The sequence below is a fragment of the Sinohyriopsis cumingii genome, chromosome 2 (genome assembly GCF_028554795.1).
Source record: "Sinohyriopsis cumingii isolate HCF-2022 chromosome 2, ASM2855479v2, whole genome shotgun sequence".
Classification (NCBI taxonomy): domain Eukaryota; kingdom Metazoa; phylum Mollusca; class Bivalvia; order Unionida; family Unionidae; genus Sinohyriopsis; species Sinohyriopsis cumingii.
This window is the reverse complement of record NC_142962.1, coordinates 74,248,950-74,274,796: the sequence shown is the minus strand read 5'-3', so window position 1 is coordinate 74,274,796 and position 25,847 is coordinate 74,248,950. Positions and strand designations below refer to the sequence as shown.

Here is a 25,847-nt window from a genome sequence, read left to right as displayed (position 1 = left end):
TAGCCACTCAGGTGTAGGACTAACTAGTCCTTAACAACCTGACTGAAAGGCTAATAGACATGAGTGGGAATAGTCACACCACACACTCGTGTTTCTTAGTTGGATTGAAATGCCCCAGGTGTCAAACCAAGCAGTATGTGACTCCCGCCACGATTGGTCGGCAGCGATGAGGTCACATTAGGACACCCGGTCTTGTGGCATTGACGAAGTGGCCCGCTTTTTTGATATCATCAATTGCCTTTCCCAGTCCGATATTCCGGTAGACAGAGCCTTCCTTTTTTCCACTCTGTTTAGGTGGTGCAGGTTCATCAGCTTCATCGCCGCTGGATGATGATACTTCCAGGGCCGCTGCCAGCGTGGAAGTTTCAAATTCTTCAGTGTCGTCTGCCAACATTGCCTGGATTTGGCTGAGTATGTTAGTAGAAATAGCTGTGGAAGCTTGATTTAAAAGTTCAGCCAGATGTTGTTTAAGAGACAAGGTGACGGTTAGGAGTATTTTTTTTTTTTTTTTTTTTTTTTTTTTTTTTGTTTTCTTTTTTTTTTTTATTCATCAATTCCTTATTTATTTTGATTCCCTATCTTATTGGTTTGGAATGAAAACTTGTTTTTATGGTTGTTTGTATGTTATTATGGAGTCCTGTTTTAATTAATTCCTATTTTCCTATTTTAATTTTTTGTGGCCTTAATTGGTTTTTATTATTCGGGGTATGAACGGCTGTGTCAGTTTGTGAACCTACGAGACCTAGCAGGCCGTCATAATTCCCAAACAGTGATTTTGTAATATTCGTCCTTAACTGGTTTTTATTATTCGGGCTATGAACGGCTGTGTCAGTCTGTGAACCCACGAGACCGAGCCGGCCGTCATAATTCCCAAACAGTGATTTGTTATATTTTTAACTGGTCTTTGATTTACTTTCTTAGATTTTTTTGAGTAGATTGGATTCGTGTATAAAACTTATGATATTTTTGAATGTTAGATTAATATTGGGGTTTGTGTTCATCAAGAATTCTGGGTATGTTGTAGGGATCCAATTTTATGCTGTTTAACTTTAAACTTAGCCCTTTCTTTTTCAAGTGTATGGCAGTTGTTAAAAATATGCTCTATGTCTTCTGGGACCCTGCAGTGGTAGCAGTTAGGGTTATGTGGTTGTGGTCCTATGTACTGTCCGAAGCTGTTAGCCAGCTTGGTTTGTGTTTGTAACGGCTCACGTACGTTGGTGTGGATAGTAGATTAAGATGATTTTTTTGGTGTTTGAGGTGTGGGAGAGTAGATTTGGGGTTGGATTGCTTTGCGTATGTGGATAGTCTATTGAAGTGGTTAATGAAAAAGATTTTTAGAATAGGAATGGGTAGTATAAAAAAGTGAGTGAATGTTTCTTTTAGGTCCGCGCGTTGATTTGGTCATGATCTAGGTAAGATCAATTTTATGTTTTTTAGGGGGATGTTTTCCTTCACGTCCGCACTTTCAGTATAAATTGAAACTCGTTCGGCAGTCCAGCTACCATTGTTGATTGATCAACACCAGAATGAACACGAGACTGGCGAAACTGTTGGAACTTCATGTGCATCTGGAATATGTCAGGCGCCTGTTGAACGAACTGGCCGCGGAGGCCATTGTGGAAGAGGGCAGGATGAGAGAGGAGGAGGAAAGAAGAAACAAAGAAGAGGAAGAGAGAAGATACAAAGAAGAGGAAGAGAGAAGATACAAAGAAGAGGAGGAGAGAAGATACAAAGAAGAGGAGGAGAGAAGATACAAAGAAGAGGAGGAAAAGGAGAGAAGAAGAAATTTCAGAATCCCAGAGAGCGAAAATTGTGATTCTGAAGCCACATATCCTGCCTCTGCTCTCTCCCCCAAAAAAGTAAAAAGCAACTGGGGGACAAGATGTGTATGTGGCGCCAGGCCTGGAAGGTGCCACCATTAACCAGGTGTCCATGAAGTTCCAAACAAAAAACAGCCCTTTTCAGGGCTACCCCAATACTCTAGAAAAGAAATAACGATCAATTTGCCAATGTGTGTAGGTAGAGTAGTGTGAATATAAACACTAACTCTTTTTATAGTGAGAGTGCATGTGTTTGTGTGTTTGTGTTAGTAACTGTTCAAGTAAGTTTGTGTGAATAGTAGATTATGGGTTCCTTTATTGTTTCTTAGCGTATGTGGAGAGTATAGTTAGGGTTTTAGTATATGAAATGAGAAAGTAGGGGATGTTTTCCTTCACGTCCGCGCGTTGTTAGGTCATGATCTAGGTAAGATCAATTTTATGTTTTAGGGGGATGTTTTCCTTCACGTCCGCGCTTTTCGTATAAGAACCCACAGTATTCGTCGTTCAAACCATTCTACAGAGAAGATGGCTTCAAACCACCTCGATAAATTGCAAACATTGCAGGACGTCCTTGACAATTTGGGCATGATGGAACAAATGCTAGTGAGACTGAATGAAGACCACTATTCTTATAGTCCGCATAGAGTAAAAATGGAGATTAACAACTTAAGAAAAGCAAAGGACATGATAAGTGGTGTGATGAAAGAAATAAAGGAGGAGAAGGAGGATGAAGAGGAAAGGATAAGAGCATGGAACGAAAAAATTTAAAAAGAAGAAGAAAATGAGAAGAGGAAGAAAGAAGAGGAGGAGAAGAAAGAAGAGGACGAGAAAAAAAGAAGGAAAAGAGTGTAGGAGAGAAAATAGGAAGTTGGTGGAGAAAAAGAAGAAATTAGAAGCAGAAGAAGAAGAAGAAAAACCAAAGGCCCTTTTCAGGGCCACCCATATTTCTCGAATAGAGAATGACTTTTCAATTGCCTACCCCTTTTTTTAAAATTTAAAAAAAAAAAAATCCCATGTTCAATTCCCCTTGTCCCTAGACAAGCCCAAACTCTATTTCCCCCCCCCCTCCATGTTAATTTCCTTTGTCGCTAGACAGACCCACGCTATAGTTCCATGTTAAATTCCTCTTGTCGGTAAAGTGACCCACGATTTATTCCCATGTTAAATTCCCCTTGTCGGTAAAGTGACCCACGATTTATTCCCATGTTAAATTCCCCTTGTCGGTATATTTGCCCACGATTTTTCTCCATGTTAAATTTCCATTGTCGGTAATCTTACTCACGATTTTTCTCCATGTTAAATTTCCATTGTCGGTAATCTTACCCACGATTTTTCTCCATGTTAAATTTCCATTGTCGGTAATCTTACCCAGGGGTCTCTGTAATGCTAATTTCCATTGTACGTAAAGTGCCCCACTTCACTACTGAAGTGGTATTAACTGTTTTGAACCGTGATTGGTCGGCAGGTCTCAAACCGCTGTTATGACACTACTTACATTCCTGAATCTCCTCAAATTTTGTGTTTTTAAATACATGTGCTTGAATTTTAAATTGTGTAGAATTAAAGGATGAATGCAAAACTACTAAAATTATAGAAAGACATTTCATACCAACTGCACGCTTTCATGAAAATCTGAGTTTGATCCTGAAAGCCTCTAATGTAATTGATTCTAATGTAATTGACACTAATGTGATTGATTGTGATTAATTGATTGATTGTGCCAAGCGAGGCAGCTGTTAGTACCATCATTATAAGTCTTTAGTGTGACTTTGCCGGGAATCGAACCCACAACCTTCCGCATCCGAGGCGGATGCTCTAACCACTAGGCCACAGGAGCAGTGAATTGGACTTCTCATTATCATTCTTCCTTGTACATATGCATGCATCCAAAGATTAAAGCCAAAGGTAACGATTTTTGCATACGTATCATATATATATTCTGGTGAAGTAATAAAGCGAAACCGGTCACGCATTCCACGTGTTAGTGTTGTTTATTTTATGTTATCATTTAACATTATATATATATATATATATATATATATATATATATATATATATATATATATATATATATATATATATATATATATATATATATATATATATATATATATATATATATATATATATATATATATATATATATATATATATCTGTGTGTGTGTGTGTGTGTGTGTGTGATGAGAGTCTATATCTTTTTTTAGGAGAAATAAACATCAAATAACTAAAAGAAAATATCTGACAAAGACCAGACACAGAAACTATATAGCAGACAAAACATCATACCATATACATAGCAAACATGGAAGTTGGCCACTATCACTGGAAATAGGGATTATCTTATGTAAATATGTCAATGAGTGATAGTACAAAACATATAACAAGTTATTAATTTTATTGAATAAAGCTATAAAGTATTGTGAGAGGAGGAAATAAGGGGCCTGTATATACAGGAACCTCAGAGAACATCTCATCGAAGAAAGTAGAAAATTAAGAGGAACCACTGCAACAAAAACGATCATATAAATACATTTTCTTTTCAAAATTCCTTTTGATTTTTTTACGGATAAAACAGCACATAAATGTCGAAGGTGTGCCCACGTATACAAATTAACATTCTTCTAGAATATATATATATATATATATATATATATATATATATATATATATATATATATATATATATATATATATATATATATGCAGTTTAGCATGCAAATTAGGGACATATATGTCCCGGACTCTGTCGATAATTTCCGAGCAAAAATGATAATTGATGATGTTCGTTACGTTTCGTACAAAGAATTTCTAATTGCTTTAGTAATTTAACGTACTTCGTTTTGACCCAGAACTTAACATTGCAACGAATTTAAAAATTTCTTTAGTAGTAAATGTATCACATGATTGTTTCTGGACAGTATTTGGGAAGCATTTCAGTGGTTTTTGGGCAGTATTTGGGTGTATTTGGGTAAATCGTGCCACTCCACGTTTCGTTTTTCTCCGTTTTCTGACTCTTGTATCTGCTTGTATTTTGTCGTCTTATTATTTTCCTTATAATTTCATTTTGACATTAGATTAATATATGTCATGGCTACTTGTAGTGAAGTATATTGGGGCAAGGTACATCGTATAACGGTACCAATTGAATGAGGGGTGCTTAAGGTGTATGGAACATTGTATTCAGAAATAAACAACAACACTAGCTGTGATTGGTGCAGTAAGAGTCTTGTAGTTTCTGTCAGGCTTTAAAAAAAATTGAGCCTTTTGGCAACATGCGAGATTATGTTAATTCATATCTAGATCATATTTTGTATTTTTTATGATTTTTTTTTAAAATGTGGTATACGTGGCTGAAAATGTGTCTGTTGTGACTAGATAACTATTACCCTTGTCTAGTTCCAGCAGAGTTATCTCTCTTAAATGCAATGGAGTACATGGTTTTTGTCCATGTCTAATTGACAGTCTAACAGTGTTCTCTATGACAGTATGTGACATGCATGTTGCGGTTGGATAGAAAATATATTTATTTCACAAAACATTAGCACTGAGGTCTACGGAAAACAATTGGTACCGTGATACCACATCAGTTATAAAAACCCAGCTCCTGAAAAATGGCGCCTGAATATATTTACTATTAAGGGTAATCTCCCCTATTTGGTTATCGCTTGCAAAGGGAGGGATGATGTGATGGTACTTTCCTCTAGTACTACCACACATTGGCAGGGAGATGTACTTCTATAAATACTACATTGTAAATATTATATAAAATATTAGTGTGAATAAAACAAGAAATAGTAATCTTGAATAGTTTTAATGGAGGGATAGAAGAATACTTGAAACATTACTTGATCAATGTCCACTACTGTTGTCATTAATGAGTAGAAGGGATATTTTAGCTGTAGGCAATTTGTATGTTATTTACTTGAATTATTCTAAAAAAGATTAAATTCTTTTCAGAAAGTATGAGCAAGGAATTATGTGTTTGCTGTGTGTGAGAAAGGAAACCAAACTGGATATACTAAATATTCTGAAGTGTTATTTGTTGTATGTGTATGTACCATGAAGTGATTTAAGATTAAAATTCTTGAGATTGTGCTTCAGAAAAGTTGTTCATAAAAAACTGAAAGGAATTATGATAAATTTACACATGTAACAGATTTTATGGGGAGAAATTTACCACTCATCAGAATTTAGGAACAAGTTGTTTTGAAAAAGGTCATTGACGAAAACATTGAAAATTTGCCAAAATTAAACAGGATGTCGTTGCCTAGTGTACAAAATACTTTTTATTAGTTCAAAATTAAAAAAATCACTGGTTATCACTTTACTGGGAACAGATATAAGGACCTACAACATATCCATGCAGTGCCAGTTGAAAAGTGCATAGCCACCTGAAGTCTGAATATACCTCCTAGTTTGTTTGTACCCTCTACCGATTTAATAAATGAAACACACAAATGAGATAAAAGATGTATAGAACTTAGTTCATTTATTGATTTATAATTTCAAACCTGATTATGCCCAAGGGGGCCCTAACACTTATGGTCTGCACATTTCACTCCAAACGGAAGTTTTCAATGTAAAAGATGACCACGCTTACCAGTCATTTCCAGTTCCTGGATATGTCCATTTTCAGTGAAGGGGTATATGCACAGCTACACATTTGTGTACAAAGAAGGAAAATACTGCATCGTCTGTTTCTGATATCTAAAATGTTGAATCAAACAAAAGAAAAGAATGACAACTACAAATTTGCCTTTAATGTGGATTTAACAAGTTGTGTGATTTCTGTGTTCATGTGTGCAAAGAGATATAACTATAAACCCTCAATATTACGGTAATTTACGGAATTATCAGGCTGATACAGAATAAGATGAACTGCATCACAATGTTGTCTGAGGAAAAGAGACTTTTCAATAGTATATACAAGATGGCACCATGTTAGCATGGAAAGTCCATTAAGCATGAAAGGTGCAGAGGGTGCAAGTGTTAGGGCCACTCTGGTCACAGTTAGGTTAGAAATTATAAATCAATGAATGAATTAAATAAGTTTGGTGCACTTTTTATCACAATAAAGATTTCCATTATTGAAATTGATAGGGGAGTACAGACAAACAAGGAGGTATATATTCAGAACATAACCACAGGATTCTGACGTTTTATCAATAAAGTACGATGAAATCTCTGACAACACGATATCACCTTATCTGTACTATAAATTAAAATATCAGACTCCTGTGCCATAACTTATAAGTAAAATCTATGTCATGTCGTTTTTCTTCATGAATGATCTGATTAAAATCAGATCTCTAACTCACCTAGGATAGTGGAGATCTTAATTCAGTTAGACTGAGCAAATGATATCCGTGCTTGTAGCTCAGCGAATGTTTAGGTCAGTGTCATTATATGTAGCTAAAAATCCTTGATATACTTCACCATTCCATTAACATACAGACATAGAACACAATTAGTTTTACTATATATTATCTTCATTTGTTTTTCAGTACCTACCTTTCCATATGTTAATCTCAAATACCTTCAAAGATGACTTCATGGTGAAATTCTTGTCAAAGGTTGACTGCATTTTTTTGACAGGCTGGACTATAAACAGAGCAGCATGTAAACAGAACACAGATTTCATTTCTATATTATCACCAAGACCTTATTACTCACTGTGCACTGTCACCGAAATACACATGGACAACCACACCCTGAGCTCATATTCTCAAGAATATACAATTACCTTTAAATCCCTACCAAAAATGCATAGATGTAATTCTTCTATCACCACCTAAATGAGAGGAAAAAATGTTCTAAAAATAGACTAGAACTACATTCATGGGTATTGAGCCAGAACTATTAATTGTGACCTGACTCCATACAGCGTGACACATCTCATTGAATAAATGCAGAAAATGGTAACTTTATTTTTTCTCTACATAAATGCTGAAACAAGGTTGTCTGTTTACATCCAATTTTTCAATGATATCTGACCTGTGGATGAGTAGATTTGTTTATTAAGGTGTGGTCAACTTTTCTATTCCGTTATTGTCTGCAACAATGTAGTTGCCTCCCTTTGATTTCTTTGAGACTCTATCCTGATACATGCATGTGTACTTAAATTATGTCGGATGATAAGCATCTGGCAGCAAGTCTTTTTTTTTGTATTGAAAGTAAAAATTATTGTTCATCAGACAAATTACAGCACAACTGCAGATATTTAATAGAAACCTTAAATAGTTTATCATTTCGAACAGCCAAACAAATGTAATTCTAGTCCTACAATGTAAGACACAGCACATGTTTTTATTTTAGTGCCATCACCCCACCCACCCCCCAAACATAATTATCGGATCATGTGTCTTGCCTTGTAGGACTAATGTAATTCGTACAGGAAATGAGTTTGGTCATTTAATATTTTAAGTACTTGTATGAATTTCTTTATGATATAGTTTACTCTCAACTAATAAAAATATGTGATAAAAGAAAGTGAAATCTTTGTCATTGATTGAACGCAACACCTCAAGTCTTTTATCTTGATGACAATGCTATGACTGTTAATGACTTAGTAATATAAACTATTCAACTTCATTGCAGTAAAGTGAACAAACACAACTATAATGCTGGGAAATTTAAGTTCAGAAGGGAAGATTTTCGTGAGCCTACTTGGAGCCACAGCATACAAGGTTGGGATTGCAGTTTGGATGAAATGGAAAAGATGGCAGAGATGTGAGGCTGTTGGAAAGGTGGAGGACATATTCCTGTACCCTATAAAATCTTGCAAAGCAATTCAGTTAAAATCTGCCAGATGCACTTTCCAAGGATTGTACAGTGATGGTCTCTATGACAGGTGGGAAGGTGTTAGCAGAGAGTTGTAACTTGACCCATGGCCAACTGAAGTTTGTGATCTTGGCATATAGAATGCATGCAATCATAAATAACTATTAAATAGTACAACATAATTTTGAAACAGTGTCCATGGAGGCAAATTTATAAACAAATAACATTTGTACTTCAAAGAGTAGAGCAGTCACTACTCATCCTTATAGTTTCTTTAACATCCATTGGTCTGTATTGGTGATATCCAAAACAAAATGGTCTTCAAAAATAATGTGTACAATCTACCCTTTCATACCTTTTATAAGCTTTAGTTTAGGTATATACCCATGTTGTTTATTGTGCACGCTAGAGAAAATGCAGTTGTTAAATTTTTGATACTTTATATAATCTGATCCTTTTAACTGATTTTTATAGCTCTGCCAGACATAGATTAGAAGAGATGCAGTGGTCTTTCATCTGTTGTCATTTACAAAATAGCACAGGTTTGATATCAACACTTCCTAAACTACAAGAAGGTCAGCCATCTAACTTTTTAAACATATTCAACTCCAGGTCTCCTGGGTCCTAAAAAAAAATGACAGCCAGGATAACCACCATAGCAGTCATCTTGAAAATCTTGTTATCCACACTTCTCAGTGAATGGTCATATCAAAATGAGGTTTGCACTTAAAGACATCGTATAGTGCCTAGTTGGTCCTAGATGAAATAGGTGCTGATCTGACATCCAGTGGTGGTCGTCTTGAAAATCTTTTTGCCACTCCTTCTGAATGGATGTTCATATTGACACAAAGTTTTTGTGAAAAAACTTTTTATGATATCTGTGGATGAATCAATTTACTGATGTATCAATGCATTGATTGCAGTTTTGTTACATCAGTATTCAAGGAAGATACTGGATTCAAAATTATGTTAATCTTATAAAAGTTGCTTTTAATATACAATGGCCATAAATAATTATTGGTCATTTCCACCATTGGCATATCATTTCACTCCATATGATGTCTACTTGGTCCAAAACGAAAATGGTGCCTCAAACATCCATTAAGGCTGCTAAAATGGCCATTTTGTAATGGCTACTTCTGAATGGATGGCCATATTGATATAGGCTTTCACCTAAAGAATTTTTTGTGGACTAGTTTTTTCAGGAATGAAAGTGGTGACCATTTTATGTCCGCAACATCTGATATGGCCACCAAAACAGCAGTCTGTAAAATCTTTTTATTACTACTCATTCTGAATGGATGATAATACTGACACATGGTTTTCACAGTAAGACTCCATATGATGTATGTTTATTCCTAAAGAAAATGGTACTGATTTGACATCAAATATGGCCAAACAGGAAACGATTTTGTTATTGCTGGGGGGTTTCGTGAAAAAGATTTTTTTTGTTAACTATGTGGTCTAAAAATTAAATTAGTGACCTTAAACTTGCAATATGGCCACAGTGACAATCATCTTGACAATCATGTTAGTGCTTTTTCTGAATTTATGTGGTTTTCACTTATCTACTTATGATGTGTACTTGATAGTGAATGGAATGGTGCAGATCTGACCTCCAATGTGGCCACCAGATATTTATATTGCTACTCCTTCTAAATTAAAGGGCATGGCTACATAGAGGTTTCACAGAAAGACTTGTCCTGTATGATTATTGAAAAATAAAATAAAACTGATCTTTGATCAAATACAGTCCTCATGGCAGCCATCTTGAAAATCTTGTTATGGCTGTTTCTTTTATATGGATGGCTGTAGCAACATGGGGTTTTCACTAAAGACATTATATGCAGTCATTTTGGTTCCAGTTTAGAAAAGGTGTTGATCTGACATCCAGCATGGCCACTTGAAAATCTTGTTATAGCTCTCTTTACTGAATCGATATTGATAGTGACGTACAGTTTGCCCTAGTTATATAGGGTTAACACTACAAGACTTCATCTGATATGTAGTTGATTCTGAATAAAAATGATGCCAATCACACCTGTAATATAACTGCTATTGTAACCATTATGAAAATATTTCTTATGTTATCCAGTTGGTTCTAAATAAAAATGTTGATCAGATCTTCAGTTTAGTGTAAATATTGGCCACATTGAAAACCTTCTTTTAGCTCCTTTTTCAGAATGAATAGTCATGGTGATATGAGAGTTTTGCTTCCAGACATCTTAAGAGATTTAGTTGGTCCTAAAAAAATGGTGCTTATCAGACCTCCTAAATGGCTGCCGGGATAACCATCTTGAAGTTTTGCTATAGCTCCTTCTGCTATTTACTGTTGGTCCTGTTTAAAAATGGTGTTGAGAAGATCTCCAACATAATGGCCATTTTGGCCATCCTGAAAGCCAAATAATCACTACTCATCTTTATTGGATGGTCATAGTGATCTGTGGTTTCAATGAAACAGTTATCGCTACATGTAGTTGATGGTAATGAAAATGATAATAATGTCATATCCCAAAATTTGACAGATCTTGAAGCAGCTTTTTCTTCAGAACAGATTTGTTTAAAAAACCTACTTATTTCTGGCAATCTGCATTTGTTTCCTTGTCAAAATGATGGTATTGCAGTATCCAAAATGGCAGCCTTGATGGCTATCCTGAAAATCTTTATATGGCTACTTCCAATCAATGGACGGTAATATCAGCACAAAGGTTTTCACTAAAAGCAATATGTAGCTAGTTCTGAATGAAGTGATGATCATTTGACCTTTGACATTGTACCATAGCCATTTTGAAAATCTTGTTGACCACTATTCCTCTTGTAAAGATAGTTGCATTGACATACGGTTTTTACTACAACACTTTTGGCAGTTTTCAATTCATTTTGAATGAACGATTGTGCAGATCTTACTACTTGGACTTTGGAGTCAAATCAGTGCTTAATGCTGGTATTTGTTTACTTTACTTAGCTCATGAATGCAGTGATTTGTCCATATACCAGTAAATTTGACTAGACATTGTCATTTAGTTGCATTCCAGTGGCACTCTGACATTGACTTCAAGGTCAGTGGTTGTGATGTTTGGCTATACTTACATGTAAGCATGATAATATTAAAAAGTGTTAATGAATCTTTATCATTTAACTTGAATTTTGGACAAATTTGAAGAATGCATGGAATGATAAAACTTCTTCCTGAAGATAATATTACGTAATCAGACTTAGAAATGCCCATATTAGCTATGTCTTTACATTGTATGGGACAAGGTTTATTGATCTTCTATCCATGATTTGAGGTCAAAGGTCAAAGAATTTTTTTTACTGCCTGTATGATATCTTGTGAGTGTTAATTCAAACAAAGAAAAATAGTTTTGTTACCAAATTTGGTATGTTGGAGAGCCTGAAGAATATCAGAGATAGTTTTAATTATTAGCAGTCAAAAGAAAAATATACTTATTTTGGATTCCTGAAAGTATTTTTTGGTCTGTAGAGCATCAGTTCTCATAAAGGGACTCTTGTTTTGTATTAGTAATAAGCTGTAATGTTTATTTTTAGACACTGGATGATAACCCTGGCGAATGGTGATTTCCTTACTCAGAGACAATATCCCATGATGGCACTGATATCCACTAGCAGTCATGGAGACAAACTCTGCCTTGATGCTCCTGGAATGGAAACCTTGGTTATACCAAATGATCCACCAGCTGATCCTTCCAAAATTAGGTTATGTAGGTAAGCTACTCACTGTTTTCTTTATCTGTATTCATGTCTTGGCTCTTGTGTGAGTCATGATACATATCATATGTGTAAGAGTAATAGAATCTGTGATGGGATTGGTACCACGATGAGTAAATTCTAGTTAAGGGAATGCATTATTTAATATCACCATGGCTGAATTGATCATACTTCTTATAATACCACTCGGAGTCTGGTATTTCCTTGTCCTCATGCAACCCTCAATGCTGACTCTTTTTCATGCCCGTATACTTATTTGAAACAGCTGAGGAAAAAAACCCAGTAAGGATTGCAGTTTGTGAGATTTCACATTGAGAGAAATAATAGTTTACATTTTTTCCATGTTTAGCATCAGAGTTGCAAACAAGAGGTTTTGCGTGATTAATGTATCTGATTTTTTTCTTCTTCTCTATGCAGATTTGTTCCTTATTCCTTGTGAGATGTGCTTTGATAAGATCATTGAGCTTGTTTTTTTAAATTGGAATTTTGGCATTTTCTTTAAATCACTTTGTTAAAAATGAAATCAAATAAGCATAACACTGAAATTTAAAAAAATCACATTTATTATTGATATCAACAACTGCATACACAGTTTATTAAAATAATTCTCATTTTAAACTTTTTTTTATTTGGCCATTCCTAAACTTAAAAAAAATTCTGAGTTGAAAACCTCAGCATTTATTGACTTTTATACAGATAAATACACAAATAAGTCTAAATAGAACTAATGACTAAATATTTTTCTTAAGGAAAGTCTTAAATGTTAGACATTACTGTATATACCAGTCTGACTAATTAGATCAATCTGGAGTTCAGTAAATATCTTTTCATTAATCATTGAAGAATCATATCCACTACTGAATGTAACAAGTCAGAAAAGTTTACATATGCATAGTTCCCAAAGAGTAAACTAAGTCAGGACTTCTTCCCATCTCCACGTTCATTACCTCCCACCACATCTCACCATAACATCACCTAATTATCTTGTGTTAGATCTTCATTACTTTATGTTAAAATTTCTGTATATAAATGGGAGTTGTGGTTCCTCAGTTGTTAGAGCATTGGACTCATGACTCTTTTATTTTTGTGGACTGTTTGTTGCAGAGCTAAAATGATACCACCTCTTGTATGTCATAAGCATAACACAAATAATACGAAATTTGAAGCCTTTCCAAGAGGTGAAGGTGATGGACTGCCATGTAGAAATATGGTTGGATGCCAGACAGAGACAACATGTAAAGAGTTAACCTTCGATTCTAATCAGTACATATAAACAGGATTCAGAGAACTGAATACGTCCTTAGAATAATTCTCATTCATTTGATCCAGTTCTCTCTCTTTTGTGTGATACTCTCATTATTCTACTATGTATTTTGCACAACTCACCATTTTCTTCACTAGCCAAGGTTCTGATATGTTAAACCTATCTACACCTTGGCAGATCAGTCGGGTATTTCAGTGCATTGTCTTAGTGGCATCTATTGGATTTCATAATTGCCTCCCTTAATATGTAATGCCAACTAACCAGTGGCATGTAACAGTGGTGCTCAGCTGAAAATGGTAGAGGCAATTAACTTCAAAAGGATATTTTTTAGTTTATCATCAAAGTATTGCTATGTTCCAGGGAGAAGCCGTTTCAAGTGTATTTGAGGGAAAGGATGTATTTGTACAAACACAGACTGGCAGTGGAATATTGCTAATTTACAAGTCCATTCCAATTGTATGCTCCAGTTCTCTTGATCATGTAGGAGCAGTTTTCAAGTTTGAACATGTTGATTTTGATATTATTCTGTAGCTTGCCACCCATTCAATGAAAACAGACTCAAAACATTGAAATATATGATCAGTCCACCGAGGCGCAGATAGGGTTAACATATTGGAACCTTGGCTAGCGAAGATGAACTCACCCTAGGCAATGCTTGTGTAAAAAACATAGTCCACCCCCCCGAACATCCCCACTCCGTCCAACCAACCCACCCACTCACCTATAAAAAAATAAAAAGCTATGTTCATTGACATGGTGGAATCATTCTTTCTATGATGTTGCAGAGTCTGGAATGATCGAGTGGAAGTGTTGGATTGTGGGGATGAGGCAGGAGCTTGGGTCAGTCAATATTTGGGGACTGAGGGTCTCAGAATTGTCTTTTCTGCCAGCTACATGCCCAAACGGGACATCACTCTGAAAACCAAGCCCTGGGGGAACCCAGGACAGCCAGGAGATGTTGTAAGATACAATAAATTATTCTTTAAGATTTGTTTCCTTGTGTTTCTGACAACATTTGAACATGAATGGGATGACAACCACTGCTGCAGATACCTGTATGACCCTTTGAACATAATGTTGTGAGCAGAGGTTAATTCTGTAAATGGGAAGCTGAGAGAATATCTTGTGTAACTCAAATGTTATAGATAATAAACATATGATTGCCATAGTTGCTACACATAGCATGCACCACCTTTCAACAGATACAGGCTTATCATATGAGGTTGAGTCTAAGCTTAGAATTTGATATCAATCAATCACAAAGGGCTTTACTTTTGTAATGCCACTTTTAATTGACTCAGAGTGAAACTCAGACTCAGAGTTTTATGATTTCCAGGCAAGATCTGTATTACGAAATTCTCCAGTAGGCATGGAGATCCTAAAACTGTAAGCTTTATCGATTTGATATTTAAATCCTGTGTTCAGATCATTTTCTGATATTTAATACTTCCTGTTCAGATCTATGTCATGTGAACAGATTAAAAATGTAACCTCAAACTCTGATCATGACTTGTGTTGAAAGTTAACTTGCAAAAATAAGTTTTTAAAAAATGTTGAAGAAAAGGGAAACAAAAGGAAAACAAAGCACAAACAATTTCTTAGTTGATACTAGATATAGTGTTTGAAACACTAAACATGTGATGTTGATTGATAGTCATATCTTGCATGAGAGAGAGAAATACACACATTTAATGGCTTTCTTGTTTATATATGCAATTTCCATAGCAACCTTAATTGTATATCTGAACATTTTCCACACTCTACCAGTCTTAGTAGCAAGTGCCCATGCTGTCAAGTCAAATGACAGCTGTTGCATTGTATCACAAATTTTGATCCAAAAGTTATGATGATACTACTTGATAAAAGTTTTAGGTTGAGCTACTGGTGAGACACAAGTTACTGCCTCTTATATTATGTAAGGTGATTTGAGCTTATTTTACATTCGTGAGCCCTAGGGAGTTGGATTACCTATGGATAATATCAGGAATATAACAGGAAACAGCATGGACCTAGTCCTGTCTTGTGTAATGAACTAGCAGATTGCTTTAAATTTAATTTTCATTACAACTGTATAGAACATGATCAATCAGTGCCTTAAATGATCATAAATTTAGGTCTACCTTTCTATCATGCCATACTATGCCTGAGTATGTGTCCTGCAGGAGTTTCATTTGCTGCATGAAAACAAATATTATTGCCTGGAGCATTAAATGGAAACTGCAGTACCTTTCAGGCATGGAAATTAGTCTTTGCCAAAGATATTTGACTCACAGCATTTTGCTTCTTCTTGACTTTATGCTCCTTGCAATACCTTGTCAACAGTGTCAAAAAATTGTGTTTTTGGTAGCACAAATTTGGACTAAATTTTGTAGTTGGAAACAAAATATTGTAGAAAAAACCCTAAATTGAATTAACTTCAACTTTTTAGGTCATCCCAAACCTAATATTCTGTTCTGTTGTATTTCCTATTTTTATGATGCACCAATGAATATGATTCAAGTCGAAGTGAACTTAGTGTGTGTGGTGGTGGCTTGATCTCCTAAGCTTAGATCCATGTGTGAGTTTGGTGGAATGCAGTGACCTCTAGAAAATGTTTTTGATAGCATCAGGGTTAGCTTGTGTTGTAAAAAAATGTGTTATCATTAGAAAAGTGACAAAATTAATACTAATCAGATATAAGTATATTTAATTAGTTTAGTTTTCTTTATATCTATTTAAATCCTAATTAAGTGAATTACCAAGGACAAATTCTTCATGAGCCAAGACATTGATGTATTTTCAAATAATCATGTCAGATTAACTAAGATGATGGATATACCTTTCCATTAAGAGCAATATATCAGTGTGTTAGTCTTTGATTGTCCTCATGTAATTTTACTTTCATGAATTTACTAAACATTTGATGTAGATGATGTGCATTAAATTAGTATATCAATGTGTTTGTCCTTGTGTAATGCTATTGTCATGAATTTATTAAACATTTGATATACATCAGGTGTATTAAAATTGTATATCAATGTGTTTGTCCTTGTGTAATGCTATCGTCATGAATTTATTAAACATTTGATATACATCAGGTGTATTAAAATTGTATATCAATCTGTTTGTCCTTGTGTAATGCTATTGTCATGAATTTACTAAATTTTTGATATACATCAGGTGTATTAAAATTGTGAATGAAAAAGAAAATGTTCTTTTCCTGCATTGCCACAAATTAAAATATTTTTTGTACCACATGATGAAATATATTCCATATTCATGCAGTAAAAGAAAATTGGCATTTATTTTAAACAGGCTGCATTTACAGACTATTGCTCATTTATGTTCATGACGACCGCTTCAGTTGATGCCCTGAATGAGCGGCTGAAAGAACCTGTCACTGTTGAGAACTTCAGACCCAATCTGCTGATTAAAAACTCTATTCCTTTTGATGAGGTAAGCATCCAGAATTAGTGACATATTTAAAAGAAGACTTAGGATCAGTATAGTTTATTCCTGGAACTGATGAAATACATGCAGATTTTTTTTACAGTATTCTTTCATTATACTGCCCCTAAGTATAACGTATTTCAGGATATAATAGGGTAATACTATGAACATGTGAGCAAAATTATATAAAATTTAGCATTTAAAAAAATTACAAAGTTTGAATTTTCAACATCCATCAGCTCTGTAATTTACATTTGCATCATTGTTCTTAAATTGGTCTGTCTTTGTCTTTAATTAGCTACCGTTGTATTCAGTTTCATATACTGAATTCCTAACAGGCAATAACGCACCCAAAATTACCTTTGTCTCTAATGAGTCTCTATTGTAATTGATCTGTGCCAGCTGTTGTATTCTGTAACAGTACACAGGACAGCCAAATTTGCCTCAATCACTGAAGCCACTCCAGTCATGTCAGCCATTTAAGAATTGCCTTGATCACTAAGACCACTCCGACAGGTCATCCATTGAAGCCTTGCCTTGAGCACTAAAGTCACTCCAGCAGGTCAGCCATTGAAGTGTTGCTTTGATTACTAAAGCCATGCTTAACAGGTCATCCATTGAAGCCTTGCCTTGATTTCTAAAGCCACTCTAACAGGTCAGTCATTTAAGTGTTGCCTTGATTACTAAAGCCACTCCAGCAGGTCAGCCATTTAAATATTGCTTTAATCACCAAAGCTGTTCCAGGCATTAAAGCCAGTTAATCTGTGTGGGCAATAAACAATTGTTTATGATAATCTTTCTTGTAATATTTGTCACACAAATCTAGTGACTAAAGTACCCAGTGCAACCCTAATTTCATTTGCCCACCACCATTCAGAAAGCATCGGTCACTTGTAGATGCTCATTTTCACAATGTACCCACCAATAAGGGCTGTTGAAATGGTTACTTGTCACTTATGGTACAAGTCGAATGTAAGAGTGAATTATGATATCAGCAACTCTTATTTTCAGTGTGATCAAAATTGATCATTATTTTAAATCTTTTTAAACTTGATGACTATGCAGTTTGAGAAGATTGAAAACATGAATACTGTGAAGTGGACAGCTATATCTAATTTATATAAACTGACAATGCAACTGTACATTTAATAGGTGTTTATTTAACACAAACCATCACGCACATAAACATGCATGTATACATTGCATATACAGCGGTTCAGTACAAAATACATAATATAATTTGCAGTTAATACTACCTTATAACAGGAAGAGCTGTATGTGGATTTTTTTCTTCTCCAGTTAATTGGCCGTAATTGTGTTTTTCTGTTTTGGTTGTTCTTCATAGTAATCAATTGAGCTGCAATATATTTCATTCCCTTTCTTGCACACAAGAATGAGACTTACAAAAATTAAGGATTATAATTGATTAAAGTCCATTCAAATGAAGCTGAAGTTTTTTAATTTTGTGGACTGTTTATAAGTTCATGCTGACACAATCTTGCCATTAAAAGGATTGAGGTGATGCACAGATAGAAAAGATTTGGGTCCAAAATCAGAAATTTCATCCTTCGCCTTTTTCATGGTGAAAAAGCAATAGAATTACAGGGTTGTACATAAAATTTAGTTGGCTGAAAATATCCAGTGACTTCAGCTTATTGTGATTCTCTGGCTCTTGTAAAAGAGATGCAAATAATTCATAATTTTAGTGAATGTGAGTGAGCTGCACACTTTTAATCGTCTTCTTCATTTAATTCATTTTCAGTTTCCAATGTGTTCTGTAGAAAACATTTTAGTTCTCATATCATAATCCAGTTAGTAGAATTTGCTTTAAAATATTCTTGAAATTTTGACTGCTCTAGATTGTGGGCTGTTCTTATAAGATTAGAATTATAATGAAAATGTGAGAGAAATGCACAATCCTATCACAGAAAAGAGGCTTTACAGAAATAAAATTTGTCAGCAGTTCAAACTCGTTTTGAAAGATTTTATGAAGTTGCTGATGATATTACCATTGTAAGTATTGGTTTGTCCAGAATTGCAAACTTTATATCAGAAAGCTATGTTTTCATCATAAATATCACCATACACATCCTTAAATGTAAGACTGATCACCTGACTTTTGTATCTCCTTCCTGTAGGATGAATGGGATGAGATTCAGATTGGTGACAAAGTTAAATTGAGATGTTTGGATCCATGTACAAGGTATATGCAAGGTGTCTCTTTACATGTAATTACTGTTTGTCATATGCATGGTATTTTTTTACATGTAATTATAGGTAACTGAATTTGTATGGGAAAATATGAACAAGTTTTTCAAATGGAAATACAGCATGACCTTGGGAGTGCAGTATATCCATCCAAAAAAACGAGTTCATATTTGCCCTTACAAATGCAGTAACTTTTTTATTATATGCTAATTTTTTAAATTCTACCTAATGCTTAATTATATTAACAAAATACACTACACGAAACAAAGTAACCAAATGTATGCTGCATTCCAAACTAAATAATAATAATGAGGACTTTGTATAGCGCCTAATCTTTAGAAGCTCTAAGCGCTTTACAACATTAGACAACACCTATAAGATAAAAAACATATATAATGATATGATTACAAACACAAACACCATAAAATTAGAAAACATAAAAAAACATGCTGAGAATATTTAAGGTAGGAAACATTAGGTCTTTAAGTTTGTTCTTGCAGTCAAAATAAGTGAGTTTTGAGAGCACTCTTGAATGTGATCATTGTGTCTTTGTGCCTATGTTCAGTGGACAATTCATTCCATGTTGCTGGTCCCTGGAATGCAAAAGAACGCTGTCCATATGACTTTGTTTTCATAGTGGGAATAACAAGTATACGATTGTCAGAAGAGGAGCATAAGTATCTTGCTGGTGTGTACACATGGGTGAGGTCGGATAGGTATGTTGGACTAGACTCCGTCAGTGAAACGTAGCACAGAGAACAAATTTTGTGTTTGATTCTGGATCGAATGGATAGACAGTTTAGGGTACAGAGCAGCGGGGAGGTGTGCTCTGATCGTGGTACTCTCAGTATGATCCAAGCAGCTGCATTTTGAACTTTTTGAAGTTTTTGGAGTAGATATTGAGATGAACCAGACAGAATTGAGTTACAATAGTCCAGTCTTGAAAGTACTAATGAAGACACAACTGTTTTAGTGGCATCAACTGAAAGATATTTGCGAATTGAGCTGATGCGTCTTAGCTCAAGATATGCAGCAGCCTTGCATATGTTCATGACATGTTGGTGCAATGTGAGAGTATTGTCTAGAGTAACACCTAGGTTTCGTACTGATTGTGTGAATTTAATGTTGGTGTTGCTGATATTCATTGTTTGAGGTATAGGATGTGAATGAGAAAGTCTTTGTGTTGTAATCAGAATGGCCTCAGTTTTATCATCATTCATCTGCAGCTTGTTACATGTCATCCATGATTTCACATCAGAAATGTACCTCTCTACACCTTGGATGGTAGCATCAACTTCAGTTGGGTGGCTAGATTTGTATATTTGGGTGTCATCAGCATACAATTGGTGAGACACTGGATGATGACCTATGACACTTGAGAGCGGCTGAGTGTATAGAATGAAGAGAACAGGTCCAAGAACAGATCCCCGTGGAACACCACAACATAGATCAACTGGGCTGGAGTGTATTCCATTTGCAGACACAATTTGTGTCCTGTTGACCAAGTAGGACTTGAGCCAAGGTAAGGCTATATCATGAATGCCAAATAAATACTGGAGACGGTGAAGTAATATATCATGGTCTATTGTGTCAAATGCTGCAGACAAATCAAGGAGGATGAGGACTCTAATCTTTCCGCTATCCAAAGTAGAGAGAATGTCATTAACTTCTTTTAGAAGAGTAGTTTCAGTACTGTGGCAAGGGCGATATGCAGATTGTACATTGCTAAAAAGACTGTTGGAATTCAGATGAGATACAAGCTGGGATAGAACAACCTTTTCTAAGATTTTTTATATGAATGGGAGATTAGAAACTGGGCAGTAGTTCTTTAAATTGTTATGGTCTGGTGTTGGTTTCTTCAGCAAAGGCTTTACAGTGGCAGTTTTGAAAAATGATTGGTATTCCCCTGATGGGAGAGAGGTATTAATAACATCAGTTAGTGAAGGCAGTATTAGATCTAAGCACTCAAGCAGCAGTGATGTTGAAATTGGATCAAGTGCACATGACTTTGGTGCACTCTTCATCAGGATTGTACACAAGCGCATATTCTTCATTACACAACAACATTATTACTGTGCACATAACTCTGCCCAGATAAATTTGAACTTAGTTGCCCGCTCGACATAAAATTCGAAAGAAAATGGCATGTCTAGTTAAAATTGAAATTTGGAGTCATATTGTGAATGAATGTGCATTGCATTAACTTTTCCATTTGATCTGGAACGAATAGATTTTGGTATTTTTTCGATTCTACGAAACTTTGTGATTATGTACTGGATTTGTATGTGACAATTCCACATGAAATAGATGGGATTGAAGAAGCTAGGGAGAAGCATGTTGACATTTGCAAATGTGTTTCTGTTTCTGTCATTGAATGTTTGAAATGAAAATGTGGGAAAAATATGAAGTCTTTCGATTGCAATTATCAAAAAGACGCTATGGAATTTAATGCTTATTTCATTTTTAGTGCGGTAAGGAGGATGTAATTGCACTTATCATTGAAATTACAGTACAATTTCAAAATGTGTAATCCAGATTGAAAACCGATGACATGGCTCATGTAATTCGGATTTGCAGAACTAAGAAAGTACATTTTGAGGAAATTCAGGATGTAAAACTAAGTATATTTTTTTGCCATTCTTATCACCAGCTAAAGAAGACAGTATATGACTTGTCACTTGTATGTTCTTTGTAAGGACCCTTTCTTGCATCTTTTGTATACTATAGCTAGCCTAAAGCTGAAACATTGTATCAATGCCGAATGTGCCCAAGCAGCTGGTATGTGGCAGTCCACGAAACAACTGTTTTCGTTCATTCAGAAACAAATTTAAACAACCACAACGTAAAGCACCTCTTACGCGAGTGTACATGAATTGTGTACAGATCAAAAGTGCTGGCATCTGCGTCCATTGTTTACAATAGAAAGTAGTTCCTTTATGCACGTGAATGCTATATGCGTATTGGTGCGCAGGTTCAGTATTGGGTATTGTTGCATGATTCTGACAATGTAAAGTTAACTGGGAAAAAATGAGCATATAATAATTACTATTTGTCATATGCCTGGTGTCTTATTACAGGTAATTACTGTTTGTCATATGTGTGTAATTTTTTACATACAATTACCATTGTAATATGCAGTGTATTTTCTTACATGCAATAACTGTTTGTCATATGCTTGGTGTCATATTACATGTAGTTAATATTTGTCACATGCATGGTGTCTAATTACATGTAATTACTATTTGTCATATGCATGGTGTCTTATTACATGTAATTATTGTCATATGCATGGTGTCTTATTACATGTAATTGCTATTTGTCATGCATGGTGCCTTATTACATGTAATTACTATTTGTCATATGCATAGTATCTTATTACATGTAATTACTAATATGCATGGTGTCTTATTTCATAAGATAAAATGTTTGCATTGCCATTTATGAAACAATGTTTTGGTCCCTTTTTGTAATGAGGAAAGTTGTCTGCATGAGTTTGAGTCTCAGGCCCAGCTAATGTTGGTACGTGAGAAAGCCTGCCAGTAGCTTCTGGTGGGTCAGTGGTTCTTCCCGGGGTTTTCCAGGGTTCTTCTTCCACCAATTATACTGGCCTCCATGTATAGCCTATCTTGTGCTAAAAAATGGCGTTAAACCCTACAACAACAACAACAACAACAATAATGAGGAAAGTTGAGTTATAGTGCAACCATTGTACATATAACTGGATTGTTAGTGTAATATCTCAAAAAAAAGGCAACAAATAAATCTCTGTTTATTTATGTGATAGACACATGGAGAAAGTACTCAGTCATTCAAAACTCTTTTGAACATCAAAAAACACCTTTATGTACTGTATATTTTTTCATATATAATTCTTTAAAATATTCATTACCAACACAAAGCATTAACTTTTTTGGATTTACATTTTATGTATCAGAAAAACAGTAAAGGACAATCCTTTGCTCATAATATCATCATAATTTCTAATTCTACTTGTCTGATTACATCATATGTGATTCTGTATGAATCATAGTTTATATATGATACCATATGAATCAGAGTTTATATATGATTCCATATGAATCAAGAGTTTATATATGATTCTATACAAAATTGGAGTTTATATTGATTCCATATGAATCAGAGTTTGTATATGATTCCATATGAATCAGAGTTTATATATGATTCTATATGTATCAGAGTTTGTATATGATTCCATTTGAATCAGAGTTTATATATGATTCCATATGAATCAGAGTTTGTATATGATTCCATTTGAATCAGAGTATATACATGATTCTATATGAACCAGAGTTTATATATGATTCCATATGAATCAGAGTTTATATATGATTCTATATGTATCAGAGTTTGTATATGATTCCATTTGAATCAGAGCATATACATGATTCCATATGAATCAGATTTTGTATATGATTCCATTTGAATCAGAGTATATACGTGATTCCATGTGAATCAGAGTATATACATGATTGCATATGAACCAGATTTTGTATATGATTCCATTTGAATCAGAGTTTATATATGATTCCATATGAATCAGAGTTTGTATATGATTCCATTTGAATAAGAGTATATACATGATTCTATATGAACGGAGTTTATATATGATTCCATGTGAATCAGAGTTTGTATATGATTCCATATGAATCAGAGTTTGTATATGATTCCATTTGAATCAGAGCATATACATGATTCCATATGAATCAGATTTTGTATATGATTCCATTTGGATCAGAGTATATACATGATTCTATATGAATCAGAGTTTGTATATCATTCCATTTGAATCAGAGTATATACATGATTCTGTATGAACCAGAGTTTATATATGATTCCATGTGAATCAGTGTTTGTATATGATTCCATATCAATCAGAGTTTGTATATGATTCCATTTGAATCAGAGTATATACATGATTCCATATGAATCAGAGTTTGTATATGATTCCATTTGAATCAGAGTATATACATGATTCTATATGAACCAGAGTTTATATATGATTCCATATGAATCAGAGTTTATATATGATTCCATATGAATCAGAGTTTGTATATGATTCCATATGAATCAGAGTATATACATGATTCTATATGAACCAGAGTTTATATATGATTCCATATGAATCAGAGTATATATATGATTCCATATGAACCAGAGTTTATATTTGATTCCATATGAATCAGAGTTTATATATGATTCCATATGAAATGTTTTGAATATGATTCCATATGAATCAGAGTTTATATATGATTCCATATGAATCAGTTTGTATATGATTCCATATGAATCAGAGTTTGTATATGATTCCATATGAATCAGAGTTTATATATGATTCCATATGAATCAGAGTTTGTATATGATTCCATGTGAATCAGAGTTTATATATGATTCCTTATGAACCAGAGTTTGTATGTGATTCCATATGAATCAGAGTTTATGTATGATATGAATCAGAGTTTGTATGTGATTCCATGTGAATCAGAGTTTATGTATGGTTCCATATGAATCAGAGTTTGTATATTATTCCATATGAATCTGAGTTTGTATATGATTCCATATGAATCAGAGTTTGTATATGATTCCATATGAATCCAAGTTTGTGTATGATTCCATGTGAATCAGAGTTTATACATGATTCCATTTGAATCAGAGTTTATATATGATTCCATTTGAATCAGAGTTTATATATGGTTCCATGTGAATCAGATTTTATATATGGTTCCATGTGAGTCAGATTTTATATTCCATGTGAATCAGATTTTATATATGGTTCCATGTGAATCAGATTTTATATATGGTTCCATGTGAATCACAGTTTGTATATGAATCCATATGAATCAGAGTTTTTTACATGGTTCCATGTGAATCAGATTTTATATATGGTTCCATGTGAATCAGATTTTATATATGGTTCCATGTGAATCAGATTTTATATATGGTTCCATGTGAATCAAATTTTATATATGGTTCCATGTGAATAACAGTTTGTATATGAATCCATATGAATCAGAGTTTATACTTTTATACAATTCCATATGAATCAGAGTTTATACTTTTATACAGTTCTATATGAATCAGAGTTTATACTTTTATACAGTTCCATATGAATCAGAGTTTATATATGATTCCATATGAATCAGAGTATATATATGATTCCATATTAATCAGAGTTTATATATGATTCCATATGAATCAGAGTATATATATGATTCCATATGAATCAGAGTATATATATGATTCCATATGAATCAGAGTTTATATGTGATATTTAAATAATGTAGACATCATGATCACTTTCTGTCTTACGTCATACTGACTCTTTGGATCTTTCTGAATAGATGTCTGCTTATTACTGTCAACCAAAGGACAGGAATTAAGTCTCCTGAGGAGGAACCACTTGTCACCCTAAGAAAGTAAGTCTGGGATAGTCTTCTCATTTTAAGTTTGGTTTTAGATATTATTAGGTGAAAAAATCTTTGTCAGTCTTCAATTTTACCTGAAAAAATATATAAAGAAAATCTACATTTTTTGAGTAAATATCAGGAAATGACACTGATAACAATATGTTGTTTCCAATGCACTCTTTAAATATTTC

At 34.2% G+C, this 25,847-nt stretch overlaps 2 protein-coding genes across 7 annotated transcripts in view; both read left to right on the top strand.

The window, feature by feature from the left end:
- Positions 1-25,847, top strand: part of LOC149805186 (mitochondrial amidoxime-reducing component 1-like) — a 134,516-nt gene that overhangs the window by 65,998 nt on the left and 42,671 nt on the right. The gene's annotated exons all lie outside the window — the stretch shown is intronic.
- LOC149805187 (mitochondrial amidoxime-reducing component 1-like) overlaps positions 1-25,847 on the top strand; it is a 53,065-nt gene that overhangs the window by 20,929 nt on the left and 6,289 nt on the right. For 2 of the 6 annotated variants that reach the window (XM_089948171.1, XM_089948140.1), the window contains exons 2-7: positions 8,419-8,671; positions 12,151-12,327; positions 14,380-14,554; positions 16,889-17,029; positions 19,162-19,226; positions 25,591-25,665. In XM_089948171.1, the coding sequence (XP_089804297.1) occupies positions 8,442-8,671; positions 12,151-12,327; positions 14,380-14,554; positions 16,889-17,029; positions 19,162-19,226; positions 25,591-25,665 (863 nt within the window). In that variant the 5' untranslated portion in view covers positions 8,419-8,441. The other 4 variants (XM_089948141.1, XM_089948147.1, XM_089948157.1 and 1 more) reach the window with 4 other exon arrangements.